The sequence below is a fragment of the Dermacentor variabilis genome, chromosome 1 (assembly GCF_050947875.1).
Source record: "Dermacentor variabilis isolate Ectoservices chromosome 1, ASM5094787v1, whole genome shotgun sequence".
Classification (NCBI taxonomy): domain Eukaryota; kingdom Metazoa; phylum Arthropoda; class Arachnida; order Ixodida; family Ixodidae; genus Dermacentor; species Dermacentor variabilis.
Window position 1 is genome coordinate 148,482,645 of NC_134568.1, and position 18,866 is coordinate 148,501,510.

The 18,866-nt window shown below is 41.8% G+C and overlaps 1 protein-coding gene across 2 annotated transcripts in view; it reads right to left on the reverse strand.

Moving 5' to 3' along the window:
* Positions 1 to 6,051: 6,051 nt before the first annotated feature.
* The window catches only part of Pcl (polycomb protein Pcl), a 93,447-nt gene continuing 80,632 nt past the window's right edge, over positions 6,052 to 18,866 (reverse strand). For both annotated transcript variants that reach the window (XM_075697408.1, XM_075697403.1), the window contains one exon: positions 6,052 to 8,055. In XM_075697408.1, coding sequence (XP_075553523.1) covers positions 7,408 to 8,055 — 648 coding nt within the window. In that variant the 3' untranslated portion in view covers positions 6,052 to 7,407. The remainder of the gene's footprint in view (positions 8,056 to 18,866) is intronic.

Sequence of the window (18,866 nt, forward strand, 5' to 3'; positions counted from 1 at the left end):
ACGTTATACCGGCCCTGGCTGCAGCTCTTGAAATGTGTAGAAAGGCACGCTCGTAAAGTTCACCTGTTGAAATACACCCCCCTCATACGTGCTTTTTGGCTTGTCGAAGTTTGTCTCAATTTGGTGACAAGGGTAGCTTCATCGCTTTTTAACCTGTTGAGTCAAAAGTACTGAATTACGACCACCAAATAATTGTTTAGTTGTTTTCATGTGACTGCGCTGGCCGACGGGATCCGACGATAGGATCAGCACTCTACACCTAAAGCTTTCGTCGGCCTCCAAAGAAAGTATATTCTGTGCAAGGGTGCGATTTCGACAACTGTACGGCTGGCCTTTCCCTGCATCGCTTTCCGCGCTGAAAGCTCGAAACGCCCATCAAGTTGAACGGCGGGGCATTTGAATATGTAGCTCTAAAGGCAGGCCAACAAAACAAATTTCGCGCCTTGGAAAACAAAATGACGTTACTTCTGTTTTCAACGGATATGGTGTCACATTATTTTTTCTTCTGCCAGAAGTGTTCCCTCCACATACAGATGGCGCTCAGCCCCATGAACCGTCGATGAACCGTCGATGAACCGCCATGTTTTGGATATATAGGCTCCTATGGAAGCTTTGCTACCAGGTATATTTACCTTGCCGAAGCCGTTCTGGCGCAGCATGGCGCAATTTTAGTCAACTTTCTGTGTTTGGCGCAGTGGTGCAGGAATCAGCATTTGTATCAATATGATGCAATTGGTGCACCATTCCCACCCCTGCAGGTACTCTCCCAAACTGAATGCATAGCAGACAAGCACAAGCCACAGAATCATGTTCAAGTTTGTGCAGTGCTCACAGTTGGACAAAACACAAGGAAAGTACACAACATATGCACTAACTCCCAACTCAGCTAAGAGTCGGCGCTTGTTCAGTGTACCTTCTTTGTCCTCGTGCTGCACATATTTCAACATGAATGCCTACCAACTCGCTCAGTTTTCCATCTTAACATATCTATACTTTAGGTTATGCGCGAAACACTCTGACAAAAGGACTACATGACGCGAGCACAATTTCTGAACTGGTAATATCATCAAACAAACATTTCACGTGACGTTCACTGAAATCCCCTTTGAAATGGGGCAGAAAAAATAGACACCAAGCCCGACTGATTTAATCAGGTTTTACTACATTTATCGCTATTGCTTGCTGACGCCTAACATTGCTAACACTAACATAACGCTATTGCTAATGCCTAATATTGCTTTTCCGCCTTTGCAAAAGGGAACTACAAATTGGTCATTCACCCTGTCTCCAGCCGCTACCAGCTAGAGCTACCAGAAATTATCACCCCGACAAGATAACCCCTATTTTCACGAGTACAAATTGCTTTAAATATTCCTTCTTTCCTAGAACAATAAATGAATGGAACTCTCTGCCGGCCGATGTATTCCTGTCCAATAACACATTACATGCCATTGAAAAACTGCATTTCAAAGAAATGTGTGACCGCATGGGTACTTTCATGCGTGTTAGCATGAAAAAAAAAAAAAAACTGTGTAAACTGGTACTGTAAATATTTCTCTCCTTTCAATTCAATCCCTTGCATTGTATGCTTGTAGAATGTGTTTTCTATGTACTTATATCATCCTTCAATGTACCTCATATGATTCAATGTATTTCATATATCATACGCACTTCTGTTCATTGAACATATTTAATTGCATTACTGTATGAACGAATTCCCTCCTGCCTCGGTCACAAGTTGGCCTGCAGTATTCTGTAAATAAATAAATAAAAAAATTTCGCCTTTTGTCTATTTGATAGACAAAAGCACACCAAAAATTCAGTGCTTGTAGGGTTCTTTAATAAAATTAGCAATCGAGAGATTGTGCTCATGTCTAGTCCTTTCCTTCATACATGTGTTTCTTGCACAACAAAAAGCATCAATACGAATAAGTACCAACTCGCCCAGCTTTCAGTTCTGTTCCATCTTAACTACACAATCACCGCAATAGTGATTGCCACCACAAATATATACTCACGAAGTCTGCCCTTCACATTGGCCATAGAAGCATACCTTGCAACATTACAGAAAATTACATTAAGCCGCTTTAACAAATTTCAAGTGAAACTCAAGATAATAACTAACTCTCAGTATAGCTTTTGGCGAGGGCCAAGTCCAAAATTTGCCCTTCTAACACTAAAGGAACATATTTTAACGCATCTTGAGCAAGGTAATTTGGTACTTGGATTATTTCTGGACTTTTTCAAGGCGTCCGACCTCGTGAGTCATGAAATATTATTTCAAAAATTTGAGCGGTATGGTTATCGTGGCAAAGCACTAAGTTTAATACAGTTTTACTTGGAACATCGGAAACAAATTGTTAAAATACCTGACTTTATCTTCGAACAACTACGGGTTTCCAGCAGTGTAACTCAGGGCAGTATTTTAGGCCCATTTCTGTTCAATATGTATATAAATATTACAAACATTTCTCCTATAGCACAATTTATTATATACGCCGACGACACAAGCATTTTCCCAACAGGAAAAGATATTGAAGCATTATTGAACTCCGTAGAATCCACACTGCTTGTTTTAGAAGAATGGACTGAAAAAAACTGCCTGACGATCAATGTGTCCAAGATGAAATGCATATTGTTCAGGGCAAAAGGAAGAAATAAAACCATAAATAGAAATATAACCTTATACTCTATTTCGATCGAAATTGTTTCTACGTTTAAAACATTAGGAGTAATTTTTCGTCAAACTTTATCCTGGGTTCATCATATCAACCATCTAGCAACAAAACTTTCTCAAGTTATAGGCCTCACATATCGCAACTGTAGTATTCTGTCACGGAAGGTTATGCTGGTCATCTATAACACCCTGTTTCCCTTAGGGTTAAACTACCGTCAATTAGTGTGGGTGTCTACAATGAAGGGAAGTATACAAAAGCTCCATGTACATCAAAAAGTGTTTCTTTGTACAGTAGAAAATGTGCACAGTCGTTTTCACACATCAAATATTTTCAAAATATGTTATGCCTATTATGATGATATACAATTACCAACTAAGTAAGCTTTATAAACAGGAAATAAAAAATTGTGGCACATTCTTAAAACAGTTAGCGAACCTACATGGTGACGTCCCTAGCCATGTCACCCTTTACAATGAATACCGGAATGTAAAAACATACCGCACAACATATGGTCTTCAAACACTGGAAAATCAATTGCCGAGATTAATAAATAAACTGAACAGAGAAAATATACAGCTGGAAATATATACATTTAAAGAACTCTGAAAATATTAGATGTCCAAATGATCATGTCTTTGACTGTCACTGACAATCTGCAATTACGCTACTGTTTTTTTTAATCCTTGTTCCATTCTTGTTCTCAACCTACTTCTGTTTTAATTAAGTCCTTTGTCCTTATTCCAAGTGACCATGTTTCCATTACCCATTTTTATTGTATATGTATGGATGTTATTTCCACCCGATGAGTGAATTGTATTTGTGACTTGTATATTCGAATTATATTGTAATTTGAATTGTAGTGAATACTAGTCTTTTTTTCTTACCTTAGTAGACCAACTTCGTATGAATTTTTGTTCTAATTGGTTCAAAGTATTTGTTCTGTCATTGCTTTCTGCCTTATTCGCGATAATTTTGTTTCTATCCATTTCTGGAAAATGGAATTCATTTATCAGGGTGTATTGTGTACTGTACTGTGCATGTTTCTTTTTTCTGATGTAAGCAATGCCGCTATACTGCTGTCAAGTGCATGGGGGCCTGCGGCTTTGTCAAGCTGTCATTTACGACAGCTTTTACTGCTGGCCTCCAGTGTCATGTACACTACACGTGACACAAACAAAGGCATTATTATTATTATTGATCTCAGGGAGAGGTCTTCGTCCTGCAGTGGACATAAAATAGGCTGATGATGATGATGATGATTAAGAGCAAGTCCTTTCTTCAATACAAAATGCCACCCAGGGTGGCAAGAACCATTGCTGTGCAATGCAACTTGGCATTGAAACGAAACACTTATGGTTAAGAGCGCTATGTTATTGCAAGTATTTGGGGTTACATAATTGTTTTTTTAATGTAAGAGCTATTTACTGCATCACACTTAGCAAAATAAGACTTATGTGCGCCAGATGTGCCGTCTCCTTGCAGTATAATCGCATGCCCAGGCTTTCAAGAGCGCCGTATTTGATGTTCAATATCCTCTGCCCCAGCTATATTATGTAACGTGTTTATGGTGATTGTGAAGTCGTGCACAGCCCAACATCTGGGAGGTCTTCAGAAAATAAAAAGTAGGCTTTTTCGATAATAGGCTTCGAAAGTTCCCAACATTTTCTTGAAATTCGGATGCTTGCAGCTTATTAGGTACTTGTATGAAATATACGATTAAAACTTATGCCAACCAATGGAGCCCTAATTTTTAATATAGAGGGCAAGTTTCAAAATTCTACCTTCTTGTCATAATAAAAATATGCCAAGTTCGCAAGAGTTCTGCTTAGACAAAGTTTAGACTCTAAAAAAAAAAGAGCATTTAAAATGATAGTTGTTGCAATGTGCTACATGCATAGATTTTCTAAGAAAGCTTTCAAGGGTGCCAACAAAATATTATCAAGGTATGGGCTATCAATCTTGGCTGCAATGTGCACAAGCACTTCCAATCTGTTTCTCATATTCAAAATTCAAATTCACTTTGTTTTTCTTAGAATTTGTGTGAGCTTATCAATCCCCATCATTAAGCAACAATTAATGAGCAAGCCTAAAAGTGTCAGCCAGCCACACTTTGTTTGATCTTATGTGAAATCACCCTGCTGTGTGTGCCACTATATTCTCTACCATGCATAATATTCGCTTATTGAAACTAACTTTGAAGCGTACGCTTCAGAAAATAAATGATGCCAATATGATGAAAGCATCTAAATGTCTGCCAGCACACACAGTGAGGCAGCATTTTGTTTTAGCAACATAAACACAATGGTGTCAGCACTGGGTGGTTACTTTCTGGCTATTTTAACAAAGGCACGAGGAACCAATAACTACAAACACATTGGATTTTGTAAGATCAAGTGGCAAAGCTGCGGTAAGCAGAGTATCCTAAACACAAACAAAAGGAGCAAGCACTGTTCCTAGGAATATTTCCAATGGATGGCCACTGTGCCAACTAAATTATGGTATGGTTGTGTGCTACACATAACATCAGTGGAAATTGGAATGTGAGCAGGAAAAAAACTGATCAGAATGCCTGTTGAACATAGAGTGTGACATGCACACACTCAGCAGCTAGTTTGTAGGCATGGTGTAGTCCCAGATGTACGTTTTGGAGCCTAAATTATGCAACTAACGAATGCAGGCGAACCTGAAAACCCAAGGAGACAGTCTGGTTGTTTTCAACTTGTTTGCCTTTGAATTTATACTGATAGTACAGTGCTCACGGAATGAAATGCAACAAGGAAACTTTAAGAACGCTCTATACGTGCAATTACTCAAGAGTACCATGTCATGTTGCTACAAATCTGGTCACTACACCTGATACAGACACTGATCTAAGTGAACAGCCAACAGCTGAAATAGATGTATGCACATTAGGTAGCCCCAAATTGATGTGTTACATTCCGAGAGCACTATAAATATATGTATGCTGGTACAATTGTTTGTGTTACGGCATGCACTGAATGAAACTTATTCAAAAACTAGAGTGAAACTTGCCAGCACAATGAAACCTGAAGACTATGTGGATACCCATGATACCAAGTCACTTGACAACAGGTTACATGCTCAATGCCATCTACCTGCTGGAAAGATCTGCTTCCGGCAAATACAGAGTCAATGTGTGCACAAACGAAGTATTTTTAAGCTGGTAAGAAACGTCTGCACTGACAAAATTATGTTCCACAATAATGTTTTGTTTATGTGGGCTTTAATGGTTCTTTCAATATAATCAAGCTGACCACACACCATAATGATCAGAGTGACAAGCCAGACAACAAGTCCCTCACTAGCACAGTGAAAACAATCAAGACACCTCATGAGAATATTAGAGGCCAAGCAACTCGTAAATATAACTTTATTTCACTATAACAGCACTTTGATGCAAACACCCAGAAACATCTGATGGAGTCCATTACTCTTTGGTTCATACTTAATGTGCAGTGCTAGCAAGGCCCACTACCGAATGAAAAGCACTTAAGTACATTGTACCACAGCCAAAAACAAAAGTGCACTGTAAGATACTGAAATGCAGAGAAGGCATTTTAGGCTAAGTGCTGAAGTCTGAAGGAGGTTTTAAATCCACACTGTGAAATTCACTGAACCTTTAACTGCTACACTGTCGACAGTGTCAAGTTCATCCAATTGGCATTATCCTATATGAAACTATTATAAGCAAGCACATGCATGTGAACAAAAACATATGCAATAAAAAAAAATCAATAATCACTGCAAGATAAAAAATAATAAAAAGTAAGTGTTGGGAGAGCAAGTTGAAAAAAAAAAAAAAGAAAGCTAGCCAATGACTCGTTTCCCTTCCCCTCCCCCAGAAAAGCAAATAAGACTAGGAGAAATGTATAAACCCTAGAAAGCAAAATGGCAGTGTTTCAGCAGATGTAAAACACATATGGTGCCTCACGAGCATTAACTGATTGACATTAACGTTGCGGTTGGCTCACATACCAGAAAGCATGGCAGGTCCTGTATCACACTGAGGAGAAATAAGTCTTCTCAGGTAATACGTATTAAGTTGTGCAGACATTAGAAAATTGGTAGATTCATATGTCTTTATTACAAACCTGTAATTTATCTAGGAACTAGCTGTAGAAAATGATGTACAAAATGTTGTTCACGTAACTATACCATAGCTGGCAGACCTTGCTTGGCGTGTCTGTTGCTAGCACTTGCAGAAACAATGCAACCTCTATTTATGTTGGCAGTTGTAGAGAGAGCCAAATTCAGTTCACATTACATTGCTGTCACCAGATACATACCAAACACAGACAACTCTGGAATCAATATGAAGTCTTTGAAAAGGCAACGTGAGTGATAAAACATGCTCAACCTCCACTTCAAATTGTTGCCATATGTTCCGAGAAATAGCAGAGGGCACCTCCTCACCAATGAGTTCTGCATATTTCATTTTTTTAAGGGCTTGTTTTCACATATATGTGCAGATCTAACAACTCATTAAAAAAATGCAACATTCAAGAAGACAGAGAAGAAAAAGAAAAACTCAAGCAGTCCATAGCAGCTGCCTGTACAACGGTGCTTCAACAAACCAGCTCCTTGGAATTCTTGGCCAGTTTCACAATGCACCACCACGTGAAAGTATCACACACGCACACACACACACACCAGCAAACACACAGTCAAGAAAGAAAGTCCTGAAGAGTGTCATGTGATCGTCCTTCCATCATGTTCTGCTCCCACAACTGTCCCAGTCTATGAGGTACTGCACTTTTCCGTCCATGGAAATGCGTCTGGCCAGTACACTGAAGTGGCTCTTTTCACCACTGACAGCCTCACTACTGCGAAGCAACTCCTTCCACCGCAGTGATCCTCGGCCTGAGATGTTGCAGTCTACATCTGAGCTGCCAGTGCTGGTTGTGGTGCTAGTGCTGCTAGTAGCACCAGAGCTGGATGAGGTGCTAGAGCTGGTTGCACTACCAGTACTGGTTGTACAGGTGCTGCTCATACTGCTACAGTCTTCCGAGTCTGTGTCAGCAGCACCAAAAATCAATCTCCGTTGGGAACCACGCAACTTGAGCTTGGTTGGCTTGAGTGGCACTGGGAGCGTGCGCTTTTTTGGGGGCCTCCCAGGCCTTGGCCTCGGCAGAGGAGGCGGTGGGAAGAGCACCTCATCACGGAATGGATGGTTGCCACCATGAAAATCTCGTAGAGGTGGTATGAAGGCATCCAAGAAAGTGCTGCCCTCTCCAGTACTTGAACTCACAGCTTCCTCATCGCTGGCAAATGGATCATGTGGGATCTTACAATTGTGAATGTGAGCCTTGCTTCTGCCTAGGCCATTGGACAACTTGCCAGAATGGCTGGCATTGTTCTAAAAGAAAAAAGGGCAAATAAGAACATCAGCAACAGCTACAACGTAAAGCTTCACATGCATGAAAAACTTATCTAGAACAGTTACAACTGTACAATGTTTTTTTGTTTGAATGCTTTATTTAGACAATACATTTTCTGGGATATAGGGGCTAAAGGCAGACGCAACTGCCTGACAAAGGCCCCCCTACCCATACATTGCTCAGGGGATGGAACATCATGAAACTACAGTGCAACAATGTAGAAACGAGAAAAAGAACAAAATGTATGCGGCAAGCAATCAAGTATACAAAGAAGTAAGATTGTTACACTGGAAGCACATTGTATGTGGCAATACAATGTGCTTGTAACTTAACCAAGTAAAAAATTTTAACAAAAAGTGGCAGTTTATCCCTATACAGTTAAACCTCAATATAACGAAGTCAGTAAAATCAACAAGGTGCTTCATTACACTAAAATATTGTTGAAATACAATCTTTTATGCAAATAAATACAGTCGCCTATGAATTTTTCTTACATGGAAGGGGCAGTAAAATTTTTCTAATTATCAGGCAATTGGAAAGATGATGTTATAATGAGAAAAAAGTCATTTTCTTGAATTTTAGAATCGACAATGAAAGACACGGTTTCTTGCTGTGTCAACGATGTCGTCACATCTGCAGTACAAAGCAAGCCTAGCAAAGGTGTCGTGTCCACTTCGCCTGGCCAGCTGATAGTGTTGCCCACAGTGGGACGACGCTATCATGAAAATCGCCTGCGGCAGGGAGACAATTCTTCATGTGCCTCTTGCTTCAACACATCTCCAGTTAAACGCCCCTGAGGACAGCACGCATTATGACACGCCATCTCAGTATGCCCACTCTTTGCACACAGATCAGATCTCTAAAATAGGGCGCGCAGGCTACACATGCACTCACTGACAGCAATGCACAGCCACAGCAGCGCTTGAAAAGGAGAAGCACGCCAACCTGCCCCCAACCTGCCCGCCTCTTTCCCCTCACCTCCCCTCACGCTTCACCACATTACCGCCAGCTTGGTCCCTTCCCCCCCCTTTCCTCTTGCTTGTGCAGGAAGACAGCACTTATCAAGCTATCATCCTTCTTGGCTCACCCTCACAAGCTTTCACTCGCACCCAATAGGATCTTATCACATTTTGCATTTGCATGGAACATGACGCTGCTCCGCTTCAGCCGTCCTCTTGGTCATGCGTGTGATTGGAGAGGTGCATTCACAAGTAGACGCTCATAATTCAATAGCTTGAGTATCTGTGTCCTGGGTAGTTTCCATTTATTGTCTCGATATCCCTTCGGGACGGAAGTGAAATTCTGTTATACTGAAATCGTGTATAAATACACTTCGCTGTACGGTCGAATGCCTCTACAATGCATAAGCTGCATAACGAAAGTTATGTCCCGCTTGAATCCCTCTCTCTCATGTATATTGTGAACGCCTTTACGACAAAGACCACAACAACAAATTTGCCTGTACAATGAAGGAACTTCTTCTTCATCATCATCATCAGCCTGATTACGCCCACTGCAGGGCAAAGGCCTCTCCCATACTTCTCCAACTACCCCGGTCATGTACTAATTGTGGCCATGTTGTCCCTGCAAACTTCTTAATCTCATCCGCCCACCTAACTTTCTGCCGCCCTCTGCTACGCTTCCCTTCCCTTGGAATCTAGTCCGTAACCCTTAATGACAATCGGTTATCTTCCCTCCTCATTACATGTCCAGCCCATGCCCCCATTTCTTTTTCTTGATTTCAACTAAGATATCATTAACTCGCATTTGTTCCCTCACCCAATCTGCTCTTTTCTTATCCCTTAAAGGGAAGCTGAAAGCTTTTCCAGAAAAAATGAGTGAAGAGCAGTACGTCGTGGTTTTCAACCCTCTGAATTCGAATATCGCATCGAAATTGAGCGAAAGAAAGCGCAAACATATTTTATTTCGACGAAAAGTGCAGCAGCAGACACGCCCAGCTTGCACGCCTCGTTTTCGCCTGTGATTCGTCGGGCGCCTCGTGACGTCAACAATGGCGTTCGTCCGGACCGACTGCTGCCGCTACACACGAAGCACGGTTCAAGGTAGTTTGGCGGTGTTTTGCTGAGACGGTCATGGAAAATTTCGAGAACTTGCGTTTCCCTGAGGAGTTCGGCCGGTTCGGCGTTAAGTCCAAACTCCACGAGAGCGATTTTGCGCGCGACGGGGACGGACGATGGCTTCGAGCGACAAAACGGACCGTCGCTTGAACAGATCGCTCGGTGTTGTCGCTCGATCGCTCGTTTCTAGAAATCTAGAACTCGTCGCTCGTCGCCCGCAAATGCTATGAGCGACTAGCCAATAGTGCGAAGCCGAAACTGGATGTATATAACTCAAATACTACTGTTTGTCGCACAGAATGAGCAAACTATTGAATTTTACACATGAAAAAATAAGAACCTAGTGCAAGACCTTCAGAAATATTTTATGCTCCTTCTTCAGTAAAATACATCAACTTAAATTGATAAAGCATCCGTCACGCTAGCTTCGGCGCATATATTGCTGCCCTCATACCGGGAAGTCATCGCTCAAAGCCGTTGCTTGTGTGGAGTTCGGCTTGCAAGCGACGAGTGAACGCGACAGACACCGCCTCGCTTGTCGCGCTGTCGCTGTCGCATGCAAGATCCCTTGTAAGGGGTTTATACTTTACTCCCTACATGGACGAGCCGAGTGCGAAGAGCCGGCCTCTCCAAGAAGCAAAAAATGCTGGTGCAAGCACTGCTTTCCACGTGAACGAAGGCGAAGTGTTAGCATCTCCTTGTGTTGGAAGTGTTCTTTGGCGAGTATGTTTTTTGCTAAGCTGCATTCAGCGTTCCAGTGGGTACGTTTCCGGGCAAACAACTGTAGTGTTATGTTCCTGCATGCCTCCTCGTAGAACGTAAGCAGTGATGCAATCTTCGGCATTTGTGCGCTGCCCCAAAGCTGTCGGCAATCTACACAGATGGTTTAAACGCGGGAAAAGTTTACCGGCTGTTGTAGCACGTGTAGTATAGAACCTTCATCAGCACGCCATCCGCACGCTACTCGTAACCGGCGAATTCCGTCAGCTACGTGAGATGGTCGGTTTCTCTATGCGTGCGAGAGAAGGGGGAGCGCAGCGTCCTGGCGTAAGCAGGCTTTCCAACACATGTAAACTTTACGCTTGCACTGCGTTATGGTATCTGCATGCAGGCTGTTTCACAACACATGTGCGAATAGAAAATTCGCAGCACTTGGCGATGAAACCTGCGTCAAGGGTGGGAGATAAACACGCACCTTCCGTTCAGGGTGCCTTTTTTTTTTTTTTTTAGATGAACCCAAAGCACGCATTATTGATAAACTCCAGTAGTAATCGTCACGGAAGTGGTTAGAGCACAACACTGTTGTTTTTGAGCGCTTGAAGTTGTTTCGCTTCACAGCAGCCTCCCACTTAGCTGAAAGCTTCTTGTCTTGCAGGAACTAATGGAACATCGAAACATCGTCGCGGCCGCTGGTGTTCGTGCAAGCGTAGGCTGCACAGAACGGCAGCATGATCGGCCTACAAGTTCAATTGATGCTGCGCACATCAACTACCACTCCTATATACACACAAACAAGGAAATGTAGGGTCGAGCGAAGCAGATTAGGACGGCACGCACTCAGAAATAAGCCCGGTCAGGCACGGTCGCGGAGACTGCGAAGGAGCGGAACACCAGTGTTGACGTCACTACGCCGCGGTTTCCGGTCTCCGCTCGCATCGTCAGCGTCAGCAGCAGCGCGCGGCGCTCGACGGGGGGCGGAGCTACAGTGCAATTTTAACCGACGATTGCGTCGCTCCTAAGTGAAAAATCCCCCCCAAATTTTACCTTAATGGTTTATAAGGTTCCCGCATCCGTATATGAGCGTCTTATTGAATTCGACAGACTCTTCAGCTTCCCTTTAACGTTACACCTATCATTCTTCTTTCCATAGCTCGTTGCGTCGTTCTCAATTTAAGTAGAACTCTTTTCGTAAGCCTCCAGGTTTCTGCCCCGTACGTGAGTACTGGTAAGACACAGCTGTTCTATACTTTTCTCTTGAGCGATAATGGCAACCTGCTGTTCATGATCTAGAATGCCTGCCAAACGCACCCCAGCCCATTTTTATTCTTTTGATTATTTCAGTCTCATGATCTGGATCCGCAGTCACTACCTGCCCTAAGTAGATGTATTCCCTTAGCACTTCCAGTGCCTCACTACCTATCGTAAACTGCTCTTCTCTTCCGAGACTGTTAAACATTACTTTAGTTTTCTGCAGATTAATTTTTAGACCCACCCTTCGGCTTTGCCTCTCCAGGTCAGTGAGCATGCATTGCAGTTGGTCCCCCGAGTTACTAAGCAAGGCAATATCATCAGCGAATCGCAAGTTACTAAGGTATTCTCCATTAACTCTTATCCCCAATTCTTCCCAATCCAGGTCTCTGAATACCTCCTGTAAACATGCTGTGAATAGCATTGGAGAGATCGTATCTCCCTGCCTGATGCCTTTCTTTATTGGGATTTTGTTGCTTTCTTTATGGAGGACTACGGTGGCTGTGGAGAGGCTATAGATATCTTTCAGTATATTTACATACGGCTCGTCTATACCCTGATTCCGCAATGCCTCCATGACTGCTAAGGTTTCGACTGAATCAAATGCTTTCTCGTAATCAATGAAAGCTATATACAGGGGTTGGTTATATTCCGTACATTTCTCTATCACCTGATTGATAGTGTGAATATGGTCTATTGTTGAGTAGCCTTTACGGAATCCTGCCTGGTCCTTTGGTTGACGGAAGTCTAAAGTGTTCCTGATTCTATTTGCAATTACCTTAGTAAATACTTTGTAGGCAACGGACAGTACGCTGATCGGTCTATAATTTTTCAAGTCTTTGGCATCCCCTTTCTTATGGATTAGGATTATGTTAGCGTTCTTCCAAGATTCCGGTACGCTTGAAGTCATGAGGCATTGCGTATACAGGGTGGCCAGTTTCTCTAGAACTATCTGCCCACCATCCTTCAACAAATCTGCTGTTACCTGATCCTCCCCAGCTGCCTTCCCCCTTTTCATAGCTGCCAAGGCTTTCTCTACTTCTTCCGGCGTTACTTGTGGGATTTCAAATTCCTCTAGACTATTCTCTCTTCCATTATTGTCGTGGGTGCCACTGGTGCTGTATGCCACTTGAACGATCTCATCCATATTAGTAATGATATTGCCGGCTTTGTCTCTTAACGCATACATCTAATTCTTGCCTATTTCTAGTTTCTTCTTCACTGCTTTTAGGCTTCCTCCATTCCTGAGGGCATGTTCAATTCTATCCATATTATACTTCCTTATGTCAGCTGTCTTACACTTGTTGATTAACTTCGAAAGTTCTGCCAGCTCTATTCTAGCTGTAAGGTTAGAGGCTTTCATACATTGGCGTTTCTAGATCAGATCTTTCGTCTCCTGCGATAGCTTACTGGTATCCTGTCTAACGGAATTATCACCAACTTCTATTGCACACTCCTTAATGATGCCCACAAGATTGTCGTTCATTGCTTCAACACTAAGGTCCTCTTCCTGAGTTAAAGCCTGTTCTGTAGCTTGATCTGGAATTCCTCTATTTTCCGTCTTACCGCTACCTCATTGATTGGCTTCTTATGTACAGTTTCTTCCGTTCCCTCCTCAGGTCTAGGCTAATTCGAGTTCTTACCATCCTATAGTCACTGCAGCGCACCTTGCAGAGCACGTCCACATCTTGTATGATGCCAGGGTTAGCGCAGAGTATGAAGTCTATTTCATTTCTAGTCTCGCTGTTCGGGCTCCTCCACGTCCACTTTCGTCTATCCTGATTGCGGAAGAAGGTATTCATTATCCGCATTTCTGTTCCGCAAACTCTACTAATAACTCTCCCCTGCTATTCCTAGTGTCTATGCCATATTCTCCTACTGCCTTGTCTCCAGCCTGCTTCTTGCCTACCTTGGCATTGAAGTCGCCCATCAGTATAGTGTATTTTGTTTTCACTCTACCCATCACCGATTCCACGTCTTCAAAGAAGCTTTCGACTTCCTGGTCATCATGACTGGATGTAGGGGCATAGACCTGTACAACCTTCATTTTGTACCTCTTATTAAGTTTCACAACAAGACCTGCCACCCTCTCGTTAATGCTATAGAATTCCTGTATGTTACCAGCTATATCCTTATTAATCAGGAATATGACTCCTAGGTCTCTTCTCTCCGCTAAGCCCCGGTAGCACAGGACATGCCCGCTTTTTAGCACTGTATATGCTTATTTTGGCCATTGGAGACACCTAAGTTCCTTGAATGATATGAACACAACAATCAAGGAACTTAGGTGTCTCCAATGGCCGACTTCTTTATTCACAATGACCGCTACGTAGTAGTGCCACCAATGCCCTCGGCATGTGCATGCCGCTGGGCTGTGCTCTGCACTGAAGCTAATGGCAGAACTAGTGGCGCACTTGAGGTGCATGCTGATGTCAGCAAGTGTTACGTTTCTGCTTCATTGTTCCATGAATCACTCAAGTCATACGCTGCTTGCAACTTCGCAGTGGGTGCGGTGGCTGACGAATAAGTTTCATTTGACCACAACATGATGATGCAATTGTAACTAGCAACTGACAATGTCTTCAAAGCCATCTGGGGCAGAAAGGACATCACTGTCAATGAAAGCAATAGTGATCAAGAGCCAATAAATGAACCAAGAATTTTGACAGCAAGGGAGGTCGGAGCAGGATTTGATACTATGCAGCTTTACGTTGCGTCACGACCACATTCAACCGCGGAGCATGCCGTAAACGTTGAGGCAATATGTTTGGCTGCAGTTGCACATTCCGCCAGACACAGTGTCACAAAAAGTAATGACTTCTTTCACTTTGTCGCTCTTAAATTCATGTTAAATAAAGTCTTCTGTTGGTAAATATGCTTCACCAGCTCTATTGTGAGTGCATTCAGACCGGGATACATAGCGCAAAAATTGCACAGGGACAAGCAGAACACAGGACGAGCGCTACACAACAACGAACACAACGCGTTCGTCGTTCGTTAGCGCTCGTCCTGTGTTCTGCTTGTCCCTGTGTAATTTTTGCGCTATGTATCCCGGTCTGAATGCATCCCACCAACACGCCCAAACTTCTTCCCTGCTATTGTGAGTGGTATGGTGTGTGAGCTTCACAGCAAAAACAACCTGTATAATGAAGAATTTTGGAGGTCCCAAGCACTTCATTTAAGCAGAAGCTTTAGCTCAGGCAAGGTTTGGGTACGGGCTAGTTGGTATTCCATGGTATCAATCGTCACTTACAGCGCATACATGGACGAGGGACAAAAAACGATGACGAAGACAATCGCTTGTCTTCGTCGTCGTTTTTTGTCCGTCTATGTATGCGCTGTAAGTGACGATTTAGCTCAGGTGCTCCTACCTAAACATATGTAAAAGGAGAATTCGTTTTACTCGGCAACCACTGCACGGAATTTGACGTGGTTTGTCAAGTTTAAAAGAGGCACTTAAAATCTAGTGACGGATGGTTTCGAATTTTCGATTTCGGTCGTCAATTTTTTTTTAATTGGCAAAAATAGAACATTTTCAGAAAACGAAACTATCTAGTTAACAACTCTGTAACTCAGCAAGCAAAAATCATATCATGCTTCTGTGAATTGCATCTGATAGCACATCTAAAGCGGACGAAATTCATATGTTACACATGAATCTCAAAAAAATTTAGCAATGTGTAAATACAGCTTTTGCAGAACCCTTGTACACAACGCAACAAATTCACGTAATACATAAATTGACATGTAGAATTTGTCCGCTTTGAGTAATCTAATGGATGCCATTCACAGAACCGCAATATCTGTTCTTGACAGAGAGCTATTAATTTGTGAACTTTGTGTTTCTATGTTTTTCGAACTTTCAAATTTCTGAAAATTCTTTCAATAAAATTCAGGCCCTAAATCGAAATTCCACTTCCAGCAGTCACTAGAATTTAACTTTCTCTCTCAAATGCAATTAATTTCATTAAAATCGGTCCAGAGGTTATTTCAGAAAAGCATCTTTATGTTTTACATGTATTTGAATAGGCTGCGTCGAAGTTGGGCCCGAGCTAAAGCTTCATCTTAAAGGCGTTTGACTGTATTGAGGTTCTAAGTACATGGTGTTCTATGGACAAGGGGCTAAAGAAAGTTAAGATAGTTTGTTATATCCCGGTTTAACTGTAGTATGTACTAAAGTAATTTTCTGACCAAATTAAGTAGGGGCTACTTGTCTACAAGACTAGCCCACTGATACAAAACTGTAATACAGCCCATAGAAAACATGCTACTATCTACAGTTACAAAATACACACAACAGAAAATGCTTAAAACATCGAAGCCCTACAGATGCTACAGTGCAGTCCCACTTGCTGTCTGTTACAGCAACATAGTACAGACATGAAACTACAAATAATTTGAATGACTTTATCAAATTCTTACTGAACTTATTTTCTTTAATTTCTTTTTAAAAATAGAAACCAGTGGCAAAGTGTCATGAAAGGCTGCACTGTAAATGAGAAGAATTCAGTTGAAAATGGATTTGTGAATTTAGCCCCCTATGAGAAATGTCATGCACTTGCACAGTATGAAATACCAAATATAGAGTTATGACAGACCAAGAATCCCATTCCAATGTACTGCATGGCCATGACACCACAATGCATTTGCACACAGCTGGTTTTAACTCAGTGATACCAAACCTATACAAGGCGCTGTGCTAGGACTAGACTCATGGTCCAATATAAATATCTCATATTTAAAATCTAACAAAATGACCAGTACCAGACATGAAAAATTGAAAGAAAAACAATAGGAGTTCTGTCTTAATTTTAGTGGCCCCAATCCTAACCAGCCTGCATACAATCTTTTTGGTAGCTAGCAAAGAGATAAGTAAAAAAAGTAAAACACTCCAGCAAATAATTCTAAGTTGTTCACTGAAAACAGCAGTCTGAAACTCATAATAACTATGCACATAGAAGCCATAGTCATTTGTCACAACTAAAGATATCTAAAATCCCAAAGCTACATGAAAATACTGCTATCATTTACCCTCTTATACTCAGTATGGCCACATTCAGTCCATTCTTTATCTCAACAGTTGTTTTTTTCCCGAGACCCTGCAACAGTGCCATCTTCTACCTGGAATTTTTAAAGAGGGTGCGTTCACTCCCAGGCTGGTCCTTGCACGAAAACACCTACCATGCCCAAGTCCTCCTTTAGCAAATGTGCATCATTCTGCACATTTGGGCACTGCTATGTGGGCACTGCTACGTGGACAGCTTCAATGGCTGCCAATTCAATCAGTTGATGGAGCTGAGCAGAATGTTAATTCAAGGAGCCCTTGAGCAACGAGGAAAGGCTCCACTGGTTTGTCATAAACAACAGCTTTGAAGAAAACTAATAGCAAAAAACTAGTTACCTTGCAAAAATTATTTTTCCACCCACAGCCCCCCAAGCACAAGTCCAAAGCTAAACTTCATGCATACAGATCACTCATTAGGCCAAAAATGGAATACACAGACACCCCCCGTCTGGGGTCCACATAATAAACACAATATTAATGCACGGGAAATGATTCAGCGGAAAGCAGTTAGGTTTATTTTTTTCCAAGTACCGTATAATTGACTCACCAACAACTATCAAGATCATCGTATACAGACATTACAGTTACAGCTGAAAATTCTAAGAACTGAATTTCTTTTTCTACTCAAAAATAAACTCTTGATCCATCCTGCTCCATATGCTGGACCATTACCACAAGACAAACCAGACATCACCACTCTGAATCTTTAACTCTTTAACAGGAACTAATGCCTTCAAATTTTCCTTTACCCCCCATACAAGTGAAGAATGGAATGCACTACCATTATCATTGTTAAACAGCACTTACTGAATTGATCTGATTAATTTTTATCTGTTAATTTTGCAATAGAGTTGTGAGTGTTTTGTTTTTCTTCTGAATACATGTATGATTACTTTTAGTAATTTTACCACTCCTACTTGGGCCCGCATGGGCCTGCAGTATTTTGTAAATAAATAAATAAATGACAAAAGCACAGGAAACAACAGTCTCAATGCGCCAGAGTGCTCAAATAAATACAAACAATCAAAAGTCATAGAACATCCCCACAGCACCGCTGGGACATTTGAAGGGTGGCGATAATAAAAGAAGCCACAAAAAAAGCATAAGTGATCGTCACTGTGACATTTTAAATTCACTGTTGCATGCAAATTAGTAATATTTCGTTCAGGTGTTCCTTACAGCATTCTGCTGTACATGGTATGGCATGACTTATTCACCAAAGGTCTGCATGGTTCAAGCATGACTCATGATATGAATGCTAGAAAAATTGAGGCAGTGCCAACAGTGCCAGCACAGCGCATAGCATGCACTTTTTAGTCAAACGCCAACATACAGGCTGCATCATCTGCTTAACCTAATGGTGCAGGTGGCAGTGTTTCCAACTATACGGTTATCACCCTCCAAGCAAAGTCTTCATTTGAGTGCTCTGTAGTGTCGTAGCTCTACATCTTGATACAGATGTAGAGCTTCTTGAAGTTTTTTTTTTCCAATGTCACGAAAATAATGGCTTTGAGAACGTACCACAAAACATCAATCTTGGACAATACTTTCCTTTCACAACTAAATGTAGCAATCGAACTGGAATAGATGTTATCTCAATGGCTCAGACATTCCTGCAATTAATGACAACAAAATGCTGTTACATCTGTGATCCACATGAGTCTTCTATTATTCTTGA